Here is a 22,388-nt window from a genome sequence, read left to right on the forward strand (position 1 = left end):
GAAATCACAATTATCATGAATTACCTCAAATTGCATTATTGAAAGAAAACAAAGGAACAACAATCTATCCAAAACAAAATGAAGAGTTACAATTCTTAAAGCACATAACTAGAAAAAGGAAGATGAGAAGAGTAAGAAATGATAAAAGAGAAGTGAATCAAAGCATGAATTAAACCTAGATCTAAGAAGAGAGATTACCCTAAATCTAACCCTAATTCTAGAGAGAAGTGAGAGCTTCTCTCTCTAAAACTACTATAAACTAAAACTATGACTAATGGTAATGAACTCCTCCTTTCCCCCTTCAATCCTTGATCCTTTTATTCCTTTCTATCAGCAATTGGCACCAAAATGGGTTCAGAAACCCTTCCAAATCGCCAGGCACGTGTTGCTTTAATGAAGTCATGTGCCGACTTCGACGCGTGCGCGCACGGTACGCGTGCGCACCCCTGGCCGATTCTGCAATGTGCGCGCGGGTGCCTTGTGCGCGTGCGCGTGCTTGGCTGATTTCACTTCTTTGACTTTCTATGCTTCTCCCCACTTGTATGCTTCCTTCCTTGCTCCCTTTGATCCATGCCTAGCCTATTTCAATCCTGGAATTACTAGCAAACACATCAAGGCATCTTATGGAATCAAAGAGGAATTAGAATTCATCAAAATAAGGCTTAAAAAGCATGTTTTTACACTTAAGCACAAATACGGGAGAGATTACAAAACCATGCTAATTCATAGGTTAAATGCGAGAAAAGGTCGTCAAAATACTCTAAATTCAATACAAGATAAACCGTAAATTTAGGGTTTATCAACCTCCCCACACTTAAGCCTTAGCATGTCCTCATGCTAAAATAAGAAGGACTAAGGGGTAAGACATTTACTAATATGCAACTAAACTATATGAACCTATTTAAATGCAACTACCTAAAGTGAATGCAAATGCTTAGTTCAAACAAATCAATTCCCTAGAGAACATGTATAAGCACAAGAACTAGAGCAATAAGAATCAAGTCCAAACCACAATTGTATTGAATTATCAAAAGAAATTCATGCTTGCAAGAATATAGATAATATGAGTGAACACATGTGATTGAACTTTTGAACCCTCACCGGATGTGTATCCGCTCTATTCACTCAAGTGTTTAAGGGTTAATTCACTCAATTCTCTTCTAATCATGCTTTCCAAAAATTTGATTTTCTTCTAACAATCAACACCTATTCAATGCATGCATACATTCATCATGAGGTCTTTCATTTAGGTTGTAATGGGGTTAGGGTAAAGGTAGGATCATTTATGGTTAAGTGGACTAGAGTTTAGATCTTGGATTAGCATAGACTTTCCCACCTAACCTATATAATGATCTATACAAATTCAAACTATTCTAACTACCCATTCTCCACTTTTTCTTACACATTCATGCATCTTACTTCTTGATTCGTGACACTTATGCATTGATTCCCTTTTATTGAACTTCACTTTGGGGCATTTTGTCCCCTTTTATTATTTTTTTCTTCTCATTTTCTTCTCCCTTTTTTTTCTTTTTTTTCATTTTCATTTTATTTTTCTCTTCTTTTTCTTTTCTTTTTATACTTTCTACAAGGGCATCAATTGCATAAGGTCTTATACATTCAATTAATACACGAATATATTCCCAATTCCTAAATATAGAAGTGTACTACCCTTTTTATCCCATCCAATGTTCCCAAGCCTTACCAACTTTGAATAATAAACACTTTCACTAGCCTAGGCTAATCAAAGATCCAAACAAGGGACTTTCATTGGTTTTTCACCTTGGGCTTGTAATGAGCTAAAATGGGAATAAGTTGGTTAAGCGTAGGCTCAAAATTGGCTAACAATGGAGAGTAAAAGGTAGGCTATTTGGATATGTGGGCTAATGAAATAATGGCCTCAATCATACAAATGCATCAATGCAAGAAATAAATGGACATATAGAATCAAGCAAATCAAGGATCACAATCATAGAAAGAGAATAATTGCACACAAGAATGGAAAATAAGTGGTTATAAAATGTAACCACATCAATAGGCTCAAGTCTCACAAGCTTGTGTTCTTAGTTCAATACATGATTCACAAAGTATGAAATTCAAGCAAGTTTCATCAAAAATTTTCTTCAATCAATTGGGTTGGTGCCCTATAAGTAAGTTTCTTGGAAAATCTCAATATTTGCCTAAGCATTGTTGTGATTGAAAAATTCAAAAATTTTTCTTAGTTTACCCTTTCCTTTTTCACTTAAAACCAATTTCTTATGCGAAAAGGGTGACTAAGTTTTAACAATTCCAAACATGGTTTCTAATCACACTATAAGCTAAAAAGAAGGATATGCAAAAGTATATAAAGAAAAATCCAACTAAAAGTATAGAATCTATCATCCAAAACATCTAAAAATCCAAAATAAGCAGTAAAGGTATCCAAAACGAACTAAAATAGTAAGAGTACCCAAAATAAACTCAAAATGCATCACATATATACAAAAGTATGCAAAGTAAGATAAGTAGGAAAGTGGCCAAAATGTTCATCGGTCCTCTAATGATGCTACCGATGACCTCCCCACACTTAAGATTGAGCATCGTCCTCGATGCTAAACCGGAGGATCAGGGGTAGGTACACTGGTAGGTGCGGACTCTGTCTGAGGCTGTGGGACCGGCTCCTCATGGTGCTGTGGAGTCTCTGTGGCATCAGGTGCAGCTGGAGGTGCAACCTGCTGAGTCGGCTCATCAATATCCTCCTCCTGATGATTCTGCTCATCGGAGGCGGAAGAGTCTGGAAGTGGAGGTAACTCAACGCCCAGGGAGATGAGTGCCTGATCCATCCGATCCAGTCGGTGCCTGATGTGGGGCTTCTCGTGCTCCAAAAATCGAAACAGACGCTGAACCAGTAGATACGCGGGTTCAAGTGCTGAAGAGGGGGCTGTCGAGGAAGATGGAGCTGCTGCTGTAGAAGAGGACGGGGCTGCTGAAGGTCCAGCTGTCCCTACCACTGCTCTAGCCCTAGATCGGCGTCTAGCCGAGGGTCTCTCAGTCACCCAAGTGCCCCAAGGAATAGTGACCTCCTTGGCACTGTCCTCTGGTGGCGGTGGTATCATATCATCGTCATGGCTAGGAACATCTGCCAGTGATGCCATGCTGGTAATCAAGACAGGAAAAGGAAGGAGGCCACGAATATGGGCTCACCACATGCTCTGTTGGATCAATCGGGGAAAATAAACTTCCTTTCCCTCCATAACACAACCAATTAAAAGTAGCATCTCCATAGGGATCTTAGAAAAGTGAGTGATCGGCAAGACATAGTGAGCGAATATCATCTGCCAAGTCTTGGCCTCCTTGTTTAAGTGTGCAAAGAGCATCCCTTTGGGCTTTGTGTTTCCCGAGTCCATCACCCAAGTGGCGTCCGGTATACCAATCACGCGCCTCAGCGCCTCATAGTCAAAGGTCATGGTATGGATAGCCATCTCTGCCTGCTGATGGGCACACATGTCATCAGTAATGTGCCGACACTCTAATGCCTCCTCCATAGCAGTCTCAGTGATCATAACCACTCTACCCCTCACCTGAACTGAATCCAAAGTAGGACGGAAGAAGTTGCAATAGAATTCCTTAACCCAAGAAATGTTGATAGCTCCCAAATCTCTATCAACAAAGTCCATACCCAACTCTAGGATGCGACTAGTAATTGCTCGTCTCACATCATTGGGTAGGAGTAATTTCTTCTCAGTATTTAGCTTCGTTGTTCGATATTTTTGGAAGCGAAGCTCACAGTAAAGATTGGGAAACTTGGTTGGATCGGTAGAAGGTAGCAACTGATTTTCCTTTTCCTCATCATTCAATGGATTTTTAGCATAATTCTTGTAAACGGAGGGAAAAGAGGGTATAGAATGTTTTCTTTTCTTCGAGGTAGTGGCTATGGCCTTTCCTTTATCCGACATCTTGAAAAAAAATATGATAGAATATAAAGAATGAAACACTTAGCATGTAGCAAGGGAAGCATGTTCAGGATATCAATTGGCTAAAAAACAATCATGATGTGAACTGAACTTGAAAAGAATTGGTAAACAAGTAAGCATAAGTGAACAAGTAAGCCATGAATGCAATGTTCACTAAAGTCAACAACTCTTACTCATTAAGCAATAAAATCATCATACTTTTGAAAGAATGGTTAAAAAGGGTTAAATGTCAGTAGAAGTTAAATGGTTAAAGAAATTAGTGAGTTAGAAAAGTGGATTAGTGGTATGATGATATTTAGGCTCAAATAAAAGAGAAGTTGTGGTTCATGTGCACAATGATTGGTGCAAATTCGGAAGTTGAAAGGAAGCGGAAATTAGCCCAAATTACAATAGAGATTAAGATGAAAACAAATTTCTTGAAACTTGGGCAGCATTCCGGCTTAAAATTGGACGTTCCCGGATAGCCAAGTAGCACAAACAGCAAGAAAAACAACATCAATTAAGCACAGCAGCAGTGAACTAGTACCCAGCAACACAATTTACATAAAATAGCAACCCAAAATCAGCATACAACACCCAAGTAAACAAATAGCAGAACATGCACAAACGGAGCACTTATCAGGCCTAAAATCCTCTATCCAATCCTAGCTACCTAACTGCAGTTATTTCTAACTAACATAACATGCAAAATATGCAATTCTAACTAGCTAACAGAAAACTAATAGTAACTAACAAAAAAAAATGAAAAAAATTAACATAAAGCAGAGTTGGAGCATGGAACCTGGGAGCAGAGAAGGACTAAAAATGAAAAAGGAAATTGGGATTGGGACGGGAGCAACAGAATCAGAGAGCCGCACCGCCATGGATGGTGGCGGTTGGCGGAGCAGCGGCGGTGTTGCTGGCGGTTAACGAGGGAGTGAGAGACAGGGGCAGAGTGGGTAAGTGAGAGAGAGAGAAAGCGAAGAAGGGTTGGTGCTGATGGTAAGAGGGAGAGGAGCTGGCCTTGTGGTGGTGGTGGTCGGCGGAGCAGAGGTTGAGTGAGTGGAGAAGGTGAGATGAGAGATGGAGAGAGGTGGGAGAATGAGAGCGAGTGATAAAGGTGAATGGGGTAGTGGTGTGATGGCGGCGAATGCGGCCGCTGGGGGTGGCTGAAGGGGAAGGGGAGGAGAAAGAGGCGAGGAGGAAGGAGAAGAGATGTGCGCTGCTGCGCAGTGCTCTTAGCGCACTAGGGTTATCTCATTTTTGAATTGACGCGGGTGCGCACTGTGCGCGTCCGCGTACAATGATAAAATTAGGGACCTATGTGTGCGCGTACAGCGCGCTCAAGCGTGGATGGGGAAACTATATAGAGGCGCGTGCGCGTACAGTGCGTGCACGCGTACATTGAGTTGGGCTGGAGGCTTAGAGTGGGCGTAGTGCGCGCCCAACTCTCTGGACAAAGGCCTGGAGTGGCGGCATCATATAGGAGACGCGCACGTGGCAAGTGCGCGTCCGCCTACATTGGTAGTTTAGCATAAAGGGCGCAAGCGCGATCCGTGCGCTCGCGTCCTTTCCTCCTTTTTGCATATGGGCGCGCATGCGGCGAGTGCGCCTTCGCGCGAGATGAGTTGGGCTGGGGGCTCAAAGTTGGCCCAAATCTAGCGCAACTCTCTGGAGATTGGCTCAGAAATTGTAGCAGCAGATCGACGTGGACGCGGCATGTGCGCGTCCGCGTGCATTTCCTTATAGCTGTATGGACGCGCACGCACGTAGTGCGCGTCAGTGTGGAATGAGTTGGGCTCGAGGCTTAAGGTTGGCCTAGGAGAGGCCCAACTCTCTGGAATTTGGGTGATGAAGCAGCGACTCAAGGACGCGTGCGCGTACATCGTGCGCGCGCGTCTAACCCCTTTTTTTTATTGCCCTTTAAGCAGAAAAATTGTGCTCAGGTGCTCCCTATGCTGCTCACAACTCTTTATTCAATCAACCATCATACAATTCATCAAAATGCAATTTGGTATTATTCATCTACTACTAATCATAACATACATGTGACTATGCTAACAATTAAGTTGTACAAACAATAGTTGATTAATTATTCTAGTTAGGTGATCATAATTTTGAGTGATGAGCAACAAGAAATGTAAATAACATGAAATTAAATGAAAGCAATAAAGTGCAAGGAAAGTAAATGACAAGAAATTAAAGTGCTAAAAATTAAAGTACAAGAATGTAAATTGCACGGAATGGAAAGTACAAGAAAGTAAAGTGCAAGAAAGTAAATAACTAGAAAGTAAAACCAAGTGAAGCATTTCTACAAACACTTGGAAGACATAAATGAGCAAAAGTAAATAAAGCCATAAATGTGCATAAGTAAATGACAAGAATTAAAAACAAGAAGTAAATAACAAGAATTAAGAATGAAATTAACATTGGGATCAAGAGATATTGCATTCTTAAGATCAATAGTTTTTACCTCCTCATCAATCATGCAACTCATTGACCTCTTGGCAATCATGAGTGATTGAGTCCCAATTCCTTAGTAACTCAATCTCCCCAATCTTGATCAATAGCCAATTCCTTGGTCTAATTGTTCATGAGAAGAGATGAAAAATGATCCCTAATTATACCATACACTTTCCTAGACCCAAATAATCGATAGATTAGATGTCATAATATCCCATCCATATGCAAATCTACTCAAGTGTAAGAAGGATTTTCAAGCATGGTTTTATGATTCCTCTTCCAAGGTTCACATAAAACCCAAGTACACTCAATCTCTTTTCCAAGATAATTGAATGCTAACATGAAGAAAGAAAATCCTTCAAGTAAATCAAAGAGAGATAAAGAGAAGAAGAAGAATAAAAACAAATTAATCCATCAAATAGCAATAAAGCTCTCTTTCCCAATGTTGAAAATTAGAATCTCATAACTAAATATTTACAAAAGTGTGTATGAAAGAAATGGAACAAGAGAAGAGAATGAGAGTGAGAGGGGAGTGGAGTCACCTCCATCCCTCCATGGTATGTGTGAATTGATGAATCTAAGGTCCTATTTATAAGCTACCTAAATTACAAATTCAAATGAAATTACAATCAAATGCAAATTTCCTAATTACTTCTAGATGATTCTTGTGGCCTTGATTGATTGTTAATTGTGGATTGACTTGGGCTTGTGAACTTTTAATTTTCTTCATGGAAGTTTGAAACATTGAAGAATAAATGAAGGAATTTGAGTATTTGTAAGTGGTTCAATATGGAATGTCATTGAAGTGGCATTTTGGGTTTTTGAAGTTTTGGAAAACCTTGCAGGCTGAAGTATTGATCTGTTTGGGTTCGAACTTAAATTTTCACTATAGACTATTATAAATCATCGGAAAGCCCTAAATCTCAGCTTTCCAAGGCCGCTGAAAGCATGTCATTTGAACTTCTCTAACTCAAGTTATGATCATTTGAAGGTGAAGAGGTCAGTTTGGCGAAGTGCAGGGATTTGTTTTACACTGAAATTGTGAAGCTAAACAAATACAACTTTGTACCCTCAAATCCAGTGTCCACTATAAAGTGTTATCTATGGTTTGAAATCTCTAGAAGTCTACTTTCAAATGGCACTAAGATGACCTTATTTGGAACTTTGTAGCTCGAGTTATTCTTGTTTGAGTGTGAAGAGGTCAGGGTTGCAAATCCTCTTTGCTCCTCTTTGAGTTTGTTTCCAACTATTTTTCCACCTTGAGAGTGTGCTTCCTCTATTAGTGCTTTTATTGCTTCTTTTTCTATCATTTCCTACAAAATTCATTAACTCAAAAAATCAAAGCAATTTTCAACTTAAGCATAACAAATACTCAATAATTGGGCATTATAAACTAATTTTTTATATGAAAAAGCATATAGAAAAACATAACATGATGCGCAGTCATCAATAACTGCTTCTTTACTAGGTTAGGCATCCGACTTCCCTTTACTTCCTTTGAGATGGATGTTCCCAGGTCTTGTAACCTTTCCCCTTCCAAATTGCACCTGAACTCTTGGGCTTTTATGAAGATGTACAAGCTCTTGTGTCGAGAGTTAAGTGTTGAACCTTCTTTAAAAATTTTCTTTTATCTTTTTGTTACCACGAAGCCTTACAGTTCTTCAAATATGTTGGGATGGATGTCCCTCTGAGCTGTACAAGGACAGAAGGTATTTTCTATTTTTGACGAGTCTTTCCATGATTTCAAGAACCACTTTTTTAAGGTCCAAGCTCTTGACAATACCCAACCTTTCTTTATTCCTGAAAACCAAGAACCTCCTTTTCCTCTGTACTGGCAAGACAACATCATAATTTGTAAAGTTGACTTATCTGAGTTAGATTAGGGTCAACCTCCCCATTTGGATACGAAAAGAATTTTGGGAGATCCCGGCCTTCTGAAGTTCAAGCTTGGTAGCTCCTTCTCATTTTCTTGTTAAATCTTATTTGTTTGTAGTTTGTTGTTTCTATTATATTCTATTTTGTTTTGCAAAATGTATGACTCCTAAATCCGCTATGAAGCTTCTCCGTAAAACTAAGAAAATAGTTGTAGCTCATAACCTCCTGCGACAGAAAGAGGTCGGAGTAGGCTCTTCACAGTAGGAGGTAGTGAGGACTGTCCGATCTTCTCCTAGGAAGAGGTCGGTGTCGGATCATTCAGATCCGAAAGTTGTTATTCCTACTCCCCTCTCCTACCTTATTCCTCAGAGTCCACTCCTTCCTCTCCTTCTTCCACTATGCCTCCCTCAAGAAAACAAAAAATTAATGAAGAGGAGAGTATCTATACCAAAAACTTTGATGCTTTAGCTTGGGGAGAAGAGAACCTTCTCCCTCACCACTGTGTGAACATGGATGATGTGGCGATTCACCATCTCTAAACTCTGGCTTATGGGGGACTTCACATCGTGGGAGTTTTTTCTCAACTTTCTAGAGAGCTGAAGAGCTCTCCCATCTAAGCTACAACTGGAGGCTTGGTGGCTGCTCGAGCCGATGTGGAGAGGCTTAGTGAGATCAAGGTGGAGTTGGAGCAGGAGAGGAGTACATTAAGGGCCGACTTGGATAGAGCTCGGGAAAAAGCGAGCAAGGCTAAGGCTGCTGCTACCTTGGCTATGGAAAAGGCCAAAAAATTCCAAGAGCGCTATACTCGGGTTTTTGGGGAGAGGATGGCCCGAAAGGAGCAGTTAGATAAGCTGAAGAAGGAATTGGTTGGATTTCAAGAGTCAGCTGCTCTGGACATGGATGAAATGTTTGAGAAACTGGAAAATTAAGGTCTTAACTCCCGACCTTGACCTCTCCCTCTTCAGGACGGATAACATAGTGGTGGACGGGAAGATAGTCCCTGCACCCGAGTCGGACAATAAGGAGGAGCCTCCTTAGAATCTGAAGACTTTGGGACCTCAGGTCAGTCCGTCTTCCACCTCGGGTCCTCAGACAAATCCAATTTCTTCCCCAGGAGCCCAACCCAAAAATGTTGCTGTTAAGGCCTCCTCAGTTGCTGTATCAGTCGTGCCATTTTCGTACTTCCTCCTTCTCCAGAAAAAGACGAGGCCTCTGGCGAGAAACTTAATCCCCTCTTTGGTGAGAAGCCTTGAGTTCTTTTCAGTTTTCTTTTGTTGTTTTTGTAGTAGCCCGATCTGTGGGCTTTTATAACACTCTAATTTTTTGTAATAGTCTGTAGTTTTTAAATATTTTTACCTTTAGTTGTCTTATTCGCAATTTTCGTTAAATAATGTTCAAAACTTTATTACGGTTGTAAAGTATCCTTTTGTTGAATACTTGTAGTAGGGTATAATTTGTTTTAACTCTTGGCTCTTTCCATTTTATTAATTTCCATATAATTAAAGGCTAATCAATAATCAGAAAACGTGAACCTAGGGCAACCGTTACCTTACACACATATAAACCATGTCCACAAGACATTAATCAACCAAATTAAAGTATACGAAGTTATATGCCCTTGTTCACACATCCAACCATCAAAACAAAACGCTAAAGATTCCGACATTGTTATTGTTTTTGGGTCAAAATCACAATGAGCGAAGAGGTTATTAACAGCACCACCGTAACGAATTTCATTGACGACAAAGATGGCTTTGACAAATTTGTCCAGGAATGTTTCGACATGGTGGACGAAAATGGGGACGACATGCTTTCCCTTGAGGAAGTACGTGGTGGATTCCGAAAGCTTTTGCCATTCGGTTCGGAGTCACAACCAATGAAGCCAATGGATGAGGGCATGTTGAAGTTGATATTCGAGAGGTTCGACCAGGATAAAAACGGAAAACTCGATATAACGGAGTTTAAGTCATTGATGACGGAGATCATGAACGCCGTAGCCCGTGGGATTGATGGATTTCCAATCATTGTCAATCTTGAGAAAGATAGCATGCTGATGAACGCAATTCAACATGAATTGGTCACACAATCATCATCTAAGTAAACATATATACGCTTTTCTTGTCATTTTATTTTTTGATTTTGATGTACATTATTATCATTTTTTTTAACTTTTCGGTCGTAAAAGAGAAGTTGATTTGTCTTCTTTTTTTTTTTGGCTGTCTTAAAAATTAATTTTCATTCCTGGAGAAAAGCAATTACACGGTGGATCAAAAGGATCTCAAGAAGAAGAAGTGGTATTCTTTCGGAAGCAAAGATTAGTTTTTTTTTTTTTTGGTTTTCCACGGTATCCCCCAACCCGACAGGTCAAGGACTAATCCGCCGCGGTACTGAGCTCCATTTAAGGGTTTGCCGCTGGCCAATGGGTTGCTGCATGCACAAGGCGGGATTCGAACCCCCGACACTTGCTTAAGCGGACTAGTGAGCTAACCACTAGACCAACCCAACTTGGTTAGAAGCAAAGATTAGTTGATAGAGGAAAAACTAGTTCTTTGCATCATACAATCATGTAAGTTTAATTTTGTTATTGATGGAAGAATTATTTTAATTAGTAATTTGTAAATATATTTATGAATGTTCAAATTTTTACAGTACGTATAGCAAAATTAAATTTATCTAAACTTTTATCTCTTCTACCTTCTGCCTTTTTGTAAGTCGCACTATCGTATGAGTCACCTTTGATTTATTTTATTTATTGCAGTAATTGAATAGTTAATTATATATTATATTATATATATTCAATATAAAAGAAATATAGGTGGCCAACCCTTTTTATAGCCAATTTTCAACTAGTTTTTCTTACTTTACTCTACTAACTTTTTTCTTTATCCACACTTATTAAGATCTAAGTTCTAGTCTAAATACATGTGTATTATCCATTTCGTGGCTTTCAACAAAATTATTACTAACGTTCAAAATTCAATTTTATTTTAGGATATTTTTTTAATGAGCTTTGAATTTTTTTTAATAATAATATTAGGTTACATTAATAATAACTATTCAAATTAATTATCAGTAAAAAACACATATTAAAATATAAAATATAAATAATAACTGATTTGATAGTTGATTTTAATACGTATATAGCATTTTTTATTTTCCTAATATATGTTTTGAATGCTCATTTGAATGTTAATGCGAGCTAAAACAAAATTTAAAAAAAAATAGTTGATATTAGCTGATAAATGATTAATTCTCCAACTAAATTTCTGTACATACGAGTTTTAACTCTAGGTTAAGTTGTTGTGAAGTTATTTTATTAATATGATTTTAATTTGAAAATATAAAGGTGTGCTTGATTTATATTTTTATTTTTGTTTTTATTTTTAGTATTTTCTGTTTTTTGAATTTTGTGAAGAAAAAAATAAAAATACACAAATTCTAAAAAATATAAAACAGTAAAAATAAAAACAAAAAGTAAAAACAGATGGGGTCTATTTATTCAGATTTGACAAAAAATTTAAATCTATATAAATTAAAAATAAACGCATCAATTTTTAATTTGATTGATTTGGGTTTGAGCATTCCTAATTTTTCACATTTATATTTTTGTAAGAGAAATAATGTGTATAAAAACACTTTAAAAACCTGGTTTCAAAAGAAATTTTATTCCTTTATTTTTTTGACATGCCAACCAAATTATATTTAAAAAGGAAAAAAAAGTTTATCCACACTCACTTAGAACTAAACTTTAATTAATACTTGGATTCATCAAATATTTTAGTTGATAGAACCCAATTTATAAACTAAAAAATGCAAACATTCTCTTGAATTTAAAGATAATTGGTTTGATATTTAACTGGTATCCGTGACAAGTTTTGTTTGAGTTTTCGTTTTGAAATATAGGATATTGATTAAGCAAAAGGCATCACAATGAGTTATAGTGATTGTATTGGAGTAAACTTAGAGTTGTTAGAAAGAAGAGCTCATACTCTACAACTTTTATATTGAATATTTTTTCTAATTCTCAAGGATACTAAGTGAAATTACAATCATTGATTAGTGCCAAGAATGTTCCGAATGCTGTCAATCCTAACCTCTTCATATTAATTTGATCATAATTTGAGTTATAGAGGTTGTTGCCATGAAGATTGATCATATGCTTGAGGTTTCTCGCACCTTTGATTGTTCCATCTTTGATGCATGTTCTTATTATAATTTCCATCTCCTACAACATAGTTAGAACCACACTCATAGGCAAAAGGGTGAGAATTCATAGTAGAAAAAGAGAATCAAAACAAAAACTAATAAGAAATAAAGAAAACAATTCCTAAAACTAGCAAGAACAAAAGAACAACCCAAAAATAAGCTATTCACAATATAATCATATATATACAATAACCAATAACAAACGCACATTTTCAAGTCCCTGGCAACGGTGCCAAAAACTTGATATGAGGGTTGTCCATAAGATTGAGGCTCCTCCCACCTTTGATATTTCCATCCTTGATGCATATCCTCATTGTAATTTTCATTTCCTACAATATAGTTAGAAACAAACACATAGCCAAAGTGGGGAGAATTCATAGTAGAAAAAGAGAACAAAAACAAAAGCTAATAAGAAACAAAGAAAACAACTCCTAAAACTAGCAAGAACTAACAAATAAACTAAAAATCAAGCTATTCACAATATCAACATATATACAATAACCAATAACAAGTGCACATTTGCAAGTCTCCAGCAACGGCGCTAAAAAGTTGATATGAGAGAAATCGTCGGTTAAGAATTTTCAAAAAATAATCCCATCGAAGTATAGATCTAAACCAACAAACATCCCTCAATTAAAGTTTAATTTGTTTGTCACTTAAGTCAAACCTAATAAAAACTGAGAGTATTTAAACTCCGGATCGTCTCTCAAGGAATTGCAGAGAAATATGCATATTATTGGTTATGAGAAAGTATTTTTGGGATTTTGGAATAAGAGACAAGAAATGCAAATAACAAAAAGATTATCTAATACCTAAGAAAGGTCTTGGCAAGAAGTGAGAATTGGAATTCCTATCCTCATTATCATCCTCAATTGTGATAGTAATTGTCTTTTGTGCTTACTTAGTCATCCTCTAACAAATGAAGGAAAGTCAAGTGAATAGAATTAACTTGAGTTCACAAGTCCTAGTCAACCCATAGTGAAAGACTAGATTTAGTGAAATTAAAGCCAACTAGCAACCTTCAATTACCAATCAACAAGAGATTTAGACAATTCAAGAGTCTATAATTACTCAATCCAAGCCAAAAGTATAAAAATCTATTCTAAAATCAAGCCAAGTATTTTATCAAACACTTGGAAGGCATAAAAGGAAAGCATCATAAAAGTGCAAAAATAATAAAATCTAGAACTACGAAATGTAAGATAACAATCATAGCAACTCAATTAAACATTAATAATATAGAAACATAAAATTTCATGAATAAAAATCAAAACTACAAGAGTTCATAAGCATAAAGACAACCAAATAAAGGAACATTCCCCTTTATGACTACCTCCCGTCATTCTCCCTCAATCCTTGGGTTCAATAACATCAGAAATAGGTTGGATTGGGCTTTGGCAGCGGCAAAAATTGCCCCCATCGTGTTTCATTAAGTGGGTTACATGCTGCTTGTCACGCGTAGGTGTGGGTCACGCATACGTGTGGCCTGGTGAATTTCTCCTCACACGTACACGTCACCATGTATTTCTCCAATTCCTCATTTCTTCACAAATTCTCCACTTTGCTTGCTTTTTCTTAACTTCTTCAATCCAATCCTTGCCTTATAAACTTGAAATCACTAAACAAATATATCAAGGCATCGAATGGAATTAAAGTGAATTAAATTTATCAATTTTAGGGCTTAAAAAGCATGTTTTCATTCTTAAGCACAATTTTGGGAGAATTTACTAAACCATACTATTTTAGTGAATAAATGTATGAAAAGTTGATAAAATCACTAAATTTAGCACAAGATAAACCACAAAACTGGGGTTTATCAATGAATTTCGGTGGAAGTTTAAAGAAACTTAATTGAATTGAATTTGAAGTTCCAATTACCAAAAGTGGGGGAACCGTATGGGTCTTGTGCTCTCTTGGGTTCCTTTCTTTAATTTCATGGGCTTGTGATTGGGCTTGTCTTTTGTTTCTTATTTCAAAGTTCGGCCACTAAGTTTTGGATCAAGTTGATGGCTGAATTTTTATTGATAAACACGGACTTGCACATTTCCTGTGAATTAAACAAAATTCATTAAACAAACATTTTGTAATAATTTAATAAACATCTAATTAACATTTTAATATTAGGTTTTCAAACTCAACAATCTCCCCCTTGATAACAAACATTATTAAAATAAATTGAAAGAATTAGGAGTGAAAACTTTCCTTTGATGATTCACAAATTGCTCTCCCTTTCTTTCGATCAATATGCTCCCCCTTAATGTGTAGTCTGATTAAGCTGTTTAGAACACAGAGATAATTTCTATATACAAGTACTAATGTGTTTCAAAGGAGAATCCAATAAAAAAAGGATCCTTTAACCAGAGAAAGATTAGAAACTTCTAAAGTCATTTTTGGAAAGCATGTTATCCTTGTATGATCAATCAGGGCATAATATTCCCAAAGATTATGTATCAAAAACTGATCTCATACTCAAATTAAAATCCAAAACAGAGCATGAAAATTCATAAGCCAATTAGTCCCATGTTCTTAGTCAGATCCATATATAAATCAAGGGATAAATCAGGAACAAAAATTAATCAGAACAAGCAGAAACTAAAACCGTTTCTAAAATAGATGACATGTAACATGATTACATTTAAAACAGAGGACATAAAACAGTTTCAGTTTCAATTCATTTGTATGCTTTCTTCCCCTTTTGACATCAAGGAGGGACACCTGCAAGCACAAAATATCATATAATGCAGCCAAAATTAAGTCAAGCATACCAAGGAAATTGTACCAAAGTTAACGTTATTAGAGTCATCCAGCAAATATTAAAGTTCAAGATAAAAGAAAATATTATCAAAGATTCAAATCCAGAGTCAACATAATAGAGATCAATCAGAGGTAGTGTTCTGAGGGTTACTTGAAACTGTAGGTCGATCTCGGTCGAGATCTTCTGTGTTGGTCGGAGCCGACGTGTCCGACAGGTGTATAGCGGCCGGAGCTGGTGTGTCCGACTTGTGGGACTGAAAGTGCTGCTGATCCTTCATCCCCGGAGGGTGGGGGATACCTGCAAGGGACTCCAATGCTTAAGTTAGCAAGGGTATTAGGCAGGTATTGAGTAGAATCAGAGTATGAGTTATACCTGGGTCCTCCAGTGTATTTATAATGGTGAGATGTGGCCTCCTGTGGATAAGATAAGTTAGTTATCTTATCTTATCTTTATCTTATCTTTAAGTGAGGTCACCTTATCTTCAAGGGAACCGCCTTTATCTTTCTGGGCTTTGGCTGCCTTTAGATTGGGCTGTGTTCCTTCGTTTTGGGCCTGCTTTGGGCTTCTTTGGCGAGTTGGCCGAGCTCTTTGAGAAGAGGTCGGGCATTTGGCCGAGCTCTTTGAGAAGTGGTCGGATAGTCTGACCTGAAGAGGTCGGTTGGCTTGTCGCTAAACATCCCGGGTCGGACAACTTGACCCAGGGTATGAACAGTGCCCCTGATTGAGTTCGATCTTTCCATGAGGTCATGCTTTTCAGAGCTTCGATCTCTTTGGAAGTCGTGCTCAAGCATCTGTCTGGCTTGTTTCTTCATTGCTTCGCAATCTTTGTAGATTTTCTAGAGGTTTGGTACTTCATAGTCTAACCTCTTTTGAGTGGTAGTGCGGGTTTTCTACCCTTGCCTTCTGGATCACGCCTTGCTTTAAGTTTGTGTTGACAACCTTCTGCTTTGGCAAAGTTATCTTTGCGGCTTGGTATCCGAGCTTTTAGTGACTTGTCCCATGACTTTTTAGTGTTCTTTATATAGAACCTTTTTTAGTCTTGGATGATGTTCGTAGCCCTATTTGAGATTCTGCCTTTTTTTGAGTGGAGTTGTATCCCTTTTGGCTAAGCACATTTGAGCCTTAAGTTGTTTCCCAACCTTTTGGCTTGTTCTTTTTTGAAGTCGTACTTGCGCCTCTTCTTTATCTAACATCGACCTGTATGACTTTGCCCCTGCTTGAGTTCGATCTTTCCGTGAGATCGTGCTTTTCAGACATTTGATCTCTTTGGGGAAGTCGTGCTCAAGCATCTTGTCTTCGGTCGATTTTGAGTAGTTTCTCCTTATGCGAGTCTGGTATTGCCCCTTTTACTTTGTTGAGGGGACTTTTCAGCCTTCTTCCGACTTGTTTGTCTTCGCTGTTCGGGCTTTTTTAGTCATAATCCAACAACTTTTTAGGTAGTGTTCCGATGGGAAACCTTTTTATAGTTTGTTTGGATGACTTTTTAGCTCTGTCTTTGAGGCTGTGCTTTTCGCTTTTTAAGTAGTGTCTTTTTTCAAGACTTCGTACCTTTTAGCAAAACATTCCTGGTCTTCCTCTGGCCATTTGCGAGATGTCTTTGTCCATTTTTGTGGATCTTTCTAGAGTGTCGGTACTTTGTTTGTCCGACCTCTTTTGATCACTTCTGATTTTGTCCATTTTCTGCTTGGTCGAGGTGGTCCTTGGGGCTAATTTGTCTGACGACTTTTTAGTATTCTCGTAGAATACTTTTTAGTCAGTCTGAACAATTTTGATAGCCTTGTCGTGGAGCCGTGGCTTTTTGGGCGGAGCTATGTCCGTTTTAGCACACGTTTTTGTTAGTCCGACTTCTTCTTGTCGGTCCAAGCTGTAGCTTTCGTTGGTCCGACTTCTTTTTGTCGGTCCAAGCAGCAGCTTTCGTTGGTCTGACTTCTTCTTGTCGGTCCAAGCTGTAGCTTTCGTTGGTTCGACTTCTTCTCGTCGATCCAATCTATCGCTTTAATTGGCTCGGGCTAACTTCTTCATGTCGGGTTCTTCTAAAGTTATTTTTTTAATCCTCTTTCTTGGACCTTTGTCAGGTCTCTTTCAGGGATTACTTTTATAACATGTCCGTTGTAGGAGACCGACTTCTTTATGTCGATCTCTTCTAAGTTATTTCATAATCCACTTTCTTGGACCTTTGTCAGGTCTCTTTCAGGGATTACTTTTATAACTCTTTGGTAGTAGGAGTCCGACTTCGTTATGTCAGTCTCTTCCTAAGTTATTTTTGTAATCCTCTTTCTTGGATCTCTGTCAGATCTCTTTCAAGGATTACTTTGATAACTTTTTAGTGGTAGGAGTCCGACTTGGTTATGTCGGTCTCCTTTAAGTTATTTTTTGTAGTCCTCTTTCTTGGATCTTTGTCAGATCTCTTTCAGGGACTACTTGTATAACTTTTTATTTTGGGCTGACTTTGTTATGTCAGGCCCTTCTAAGTTAAAGTAATCCTCTTTAATAGGGTTGGCCAGACCTCTTTCCAGGGTTTACTTATATCTTGGGTTGACTTGGTTCGACTTCTTAACGTTCGACCATTCCTTAAGTTATTATTTTAGCGATCCGTAAGACCTCGTCAGGTTCTTTTTTAGACCACTTTCGATAACTTCTTACATTATTCTGTGTTCATCTTTGCCGATTTGTAGAAAGTGGTTGTCATCTCTAGATCGTCCTTAGGGTGAATCGCGTTTTCACCTTTATCGGACAGTTGTCTTTATCGTGATCGTGCAGTGAAATTGTTTTTCATTTTCTGCCGATCTGTTGCTTTATAATCGGGCGATGAACTCTGCTTTCACTTTTTGCCGACCTTGTCGAAATCGGGCGATGAATTCTGGTTTCATCTTTCCTGACTTTTATCATGATCGGGCAGTGAATTTGGTTTTCCGCCGACCTTGTCGTAATCCGGCAGTGAAATTTGCGTTTCAGTTTAATGCGTCTTGGTATAGCAGTGAATTTTGTTTTCACTTTGTCGAAATCAAATGATGAGTTCAGTTTTCATCGTGGTCGGGCGGTGAAGTTGGTTTTCACCTTGCCGACTTGTCGCTTTGTAATCGGACGATGAGTTTGGTTTTCATCTCGTCGACTTTGTCTTGATCGGGCGGTGAATTTGGTTTTCACCTTGCCGACCTTTGTCGTGATCGGGTGGTGAATTTGGTTTTCACCTTGCCGACCTGTCGTGATCGGACGTCTTGGTAGGAAACTTTTTAGGGAATCTGCAAACTTTTAAACAATAATATAAAGATAAGAGTGTGTACATGTTAGTACTTACCGTTCTAGGTCGGGCAATCTTTTTTGGATCTCGGCTTGGCGCCCTTTTTAGATTGCAGGCATGCCATGACCTTGGTAGCTCTTGCCCTTCGAGTTCGGACAGTCTGTAGCAACCTTTCCCCAATTCTTCTGAACATCTTGGTATGGTCCTTTCCAGTTGGCTGCTAGCTTTCCTTCTCCAGGTCGAGTTGTTCCGATATCATTTCGGATTAGGATGAGGTTGTTGTTGGCAAAGCTTCGCTGTACTACCTTCTGATTGTATCTTGAGGCCATTCGATGTTTTAACGCCTCTTCCTTGATCAGAGCTCTCTCTCGGACTCTTGGAAGTAGGTCGAGTTCTTTCCTTTGGATTTGGGAGTTGACCTCTTCATTGTAGAAGATCATTCTGGGGGATCCTTCTTTGATCTCTACTAGGATCATTGCCTCCATTCCGTAAATCAATCGGAAGGGTGATTCCCCCGTGGTGAAGTGTGGAGTTGTCCGATATGCCCATAGGACTTGTAGGAGCTCTTCAGCCCAAGCTCCCTTTGCGTCCTGTAGTCTCTGTTTTAACCTAGCTAGTATGACTTTGTTGGCAGCTTCTGCTTGTCCATTGGCTTGTGGGTGTTCTACATATGTGAATTGGTGCTTGTAATAATGTTTCTGTACAAGAATTTCTGACTTCTTTGAGCAGTGGCATTAGCTAGGGGCTCTGCCTCAATCCATTTTATGAACACCCCTACAATGAGGAACTTGACTTATCCCAATCCTTGGGGAAATAGTCTGAGGAGGTCGAGTCCCCTCTTTGCGAACGGCCAAGGTGATGTTACACTGATGAGCTCCTCTGGTGGGGCAATGTGGAAGTTGGCATGCTTTTTGATGTAAAGCTTTGACTTTGTATTTGGGTTTTTGCTCCGTTGTTGCCTCCAAAGGGTGCCCCTGGATCTTCGTGTGAGTCCTGGGGTTTCCCTTTTACTGTTGTATCTGACACCTGATATTTTGCTGTTATTGTTCGAGTTGTTGCTCGAGTTGTTTGGTAGTAACCCCATAGTTGACCTATGTCTTTGAGATGTATACTAAGATCCCGGACGGCATGTCTAATTGGCTGGATTCCATAGTTTTTTAATGCGTGTTACTGTGGCTGACCCTTAGTACATCCCTGAGATTGACTTGTTGTGGTCTTGTGATGTAGCCTGGATGAGGCTTCTGTTATTGCCCCCTGGTTTGGTGTTGGCTAGTTTTGAAAATGCATCAGCTCGGGCATTCTGCTCCCGAGGTATGTGTCAGACTTCATATTCCCCAAAATGTCCGAGCTGTTTTCTATTTTTGTTCAGGGTCCCCTGAATTGTCCGAGGTATTTTTTGTGGTGGGATCCTCAGCTTGGTTGTTCCCTTCTATTTGTGAGGTGACTACTTGTGAGTCATTGGACATGGTAAGCTCCTACGTTCTTAGCTAGCCTTCGACCAGCCAGTAGTGCCTCGTATTCCGCTTGGTCATTTGGCTTGATTTGGCTTCCCTGATCGCTTTTCTATAATTACATCTACACCACTCCCAGTTTTGTTTGAAGAGTCATCCATGTAGAGTTTCCATTTTGTAGGAGTTCTCGGGGTGTCAGTGTACTCTGTAATGAAGTCTGCCAAGTACTATGATTTGACGGCTGTCTGAGCTTTATGTTGAAGATCGATTTTGACTGCCCACTGTAGAATTCTTCCTGCTAAGTCTGTTTTCTTGTAGGATGCCTTCGATGGGCTGGTTGGTCTGAACTCTAATAGTGTGAGCTTGAAAGTATGGGTGGAGTCATCGAGAGGTGAGTATGGGGGCGTAGGCGAACTTTTCTATCTTTTGATAGTATAGTTCGGCCCCTTTGTAGAGCCTTGATGATGAAGTAGATGGGTTGTTGCCCACTTTTGTCTTCTTTAACTAGTGATGAGGCTATTGCCCGACTTCTCACTACGAGGTATAATATGAGCTTTTCACTTTCCCTTGGTTGGGGAAGAATGGGTGGTTGCCCCAAGAACTTTTGAAATCTCGGAAGGCTTGTTTGCACCCCGTTGTCCTATTCAAACCTCTCTCCCTTCCTTAATATACCTCTTTGAGGTGTCCTTTGCGAGATGATTTAGAGATCCCTCCTCCTGCGAATCTTCCATGAACATGTCTCTCAGGGGTGTGAGGTGGAAGTTCAACTCGTTCGACCTCTTTGGTGTGAGACGTTCGACTTGTCCAACCTCTTTGGTGTGAGGTTGACCTTCAACTTGTCTGACCTCTTTGGTGTGAGGTGGACCAACCTCTTTGGTGTGAGGTGGACCTTCAACGCGTCCGACCTCCTTGGTGTGAGGTGAACCTTCAACGCACCTCTTTGGTGTGAGGTGGACCTTCAACGCGTCCAACCTCCTTGGTGTGAGGTGAACCTTCAATGCACCTCTTTGGTGTGAGGTGGACCTTCAACGCGTCCGACCTCCTTGGTGTGAGGTGGACCTTCAACGCATCCGACTTCTTTGGTGTGAGGTGGACCTTCAACTCGTCCAACCTCTTTGGTGTGAGGTGGACTTTCAACTCGTCCAACCTCTTTGGTGTGAGATGGACCTTCAACTTTGTCCGACCTCTTTGGTGTGAGGTGGACCTTCAACTTTATCCGACCTCTTTGGTGTGAGGTGGACCTTCAACGCGTCCGACCTCTTTGGTGTGAGGTGGACCTTCAACGCGTCCGACTTCTTGGTGTGAGGTGGACCTTCAACTCGTCCAACCTCTTGGTGTGAGGTGGACTTTCAACTCGTCCAACCTCTTTGGTGTGAGGTGGACATTCAACGCGTCCGACCTCTTTTGTTTTTGATTGGGTGAGTTGATAGGATCTTTTCAATGTTGCATATTTCTAGGTAGACATCCACAACAGACACCCGAAGGGGGTGTAATTGTGGTATTTTCTAGGCTTCTCTCCATGTTGATCTTCTTTTTTCTTGGACTCTTTATCCTTATCCCGAGAGGAGTAGGAATGTTCGGTTATTGAGATCTCTCCTAGTCAAGAGTTTTTCTCCAAGTTGATGTACTTCTTTGCTCGTTCTTGTACCTCGTTTAGAGATGTTTGGGTGCGTCCTGGATATTGAGTGGCTAAAAGGTCCTTCTCGTAGACCATTGATGAGGCTCCTGATAGCTGCTTCTGTTGGTAGACTTTGTATGTCCATACATATTTTGTTGAATCTTTCCATGTTGTTGCGAAGGCTCTCTCGATCTCTTTGCTTGATCCCTAATAGGCTCGGTGCGTGTTTGGCTTTGTCCTTCTGGATGGAGAATAACGGATTGCATCTGAGGCCTCCGTGAAATACATCCTGCTTCTGAAATTGCTAAGATGATGGCTTGGATCTGATGTGCCGTCGTACGGGGTCATGTCTGGAGCTTTGAAGTCCTTTAGGACCTTTAGCTTTCATGATCTCTTTAGTGAATGGATCATGGTCCTTGTAGGAGCTATCCTCATGAGAGGATCGATTAGTTTTGGCCTTGAGATCGGCTTCGAGTTTTAGGAGTTTGTCCTCCAATTCCCGGCGTCGCTTTATCTCCCTTTGTAGGTCTTTCTCTGCCTCTCGTTGATGTAGGGCTTCTTCTTTCAGTTGTTTTAAACGGTCTTGAAGGGCCTCCATGGCTCTCGCATTTAGAGAATCCTTTTCGTTGTTAAGTTGAGGAGTATCCTTTGGTGTAGTGTCCGCGTTTCTGTGTGGCGTTCTATCCTCTAGATCTGAATCGTGGTCGTTGTCATGGTTGTCCGCCGTGGTCGTGGAATGACTTCCAAGTTCCCTGGCAACGGCGCCAATGTTCCGAGGGTTACTTGAAACTGTAGGTCGATCTCGGTCGAGATCTTCTGTGTTGGTCGGAGCCGACGTGTCCGGCAG

General features: G+C 39.6%; 1 protein-coding gene across 1 annotated transcript; it reads left to right on the forward strand.

Moving 5' to 3' along the window:
• Nucleotides 1-9,963: 9,963 nt before the first annotated feature.
• Nucleotides 9,964-10,371, forward strand: LOC112712987 (uncharacterized). The gene has a single exon (XM_025765804.3). It carries the CDS (start codon nt 9,964-9,966, stop codon nt 10,369-10,371), a length of 408 nt encoding a protein of 135 aa, XP_025621589.1.
• The last annotated feature ends 12,017 nt before the right edge of the window (nt 10,372-22,388 follow it).

This window comes from Arachis hypogaea, chromosome 9, assembly GCF_003086295.3.
Source record: "Arachis hypogaea cultivar Tifrunner chromosome 9, arahy.Tifrunner.gnm2.J5K5, whole genome shotgun sequence".
NCBI lineage: Eukaryota > Viridiplantae > Streptophyta > Magnoliopsida > Fabales > Fabaceae > Arachis > Arachis hypogaea.

Coding starts and splice junctions, on each gene's coding strand:
- LOC112712987 (XM_025765804.3), top strand. CDS start 9,964: ATGAGCGAAGAGGTTATTAACAGCACCACCGTAACGAATTTCATTGAC.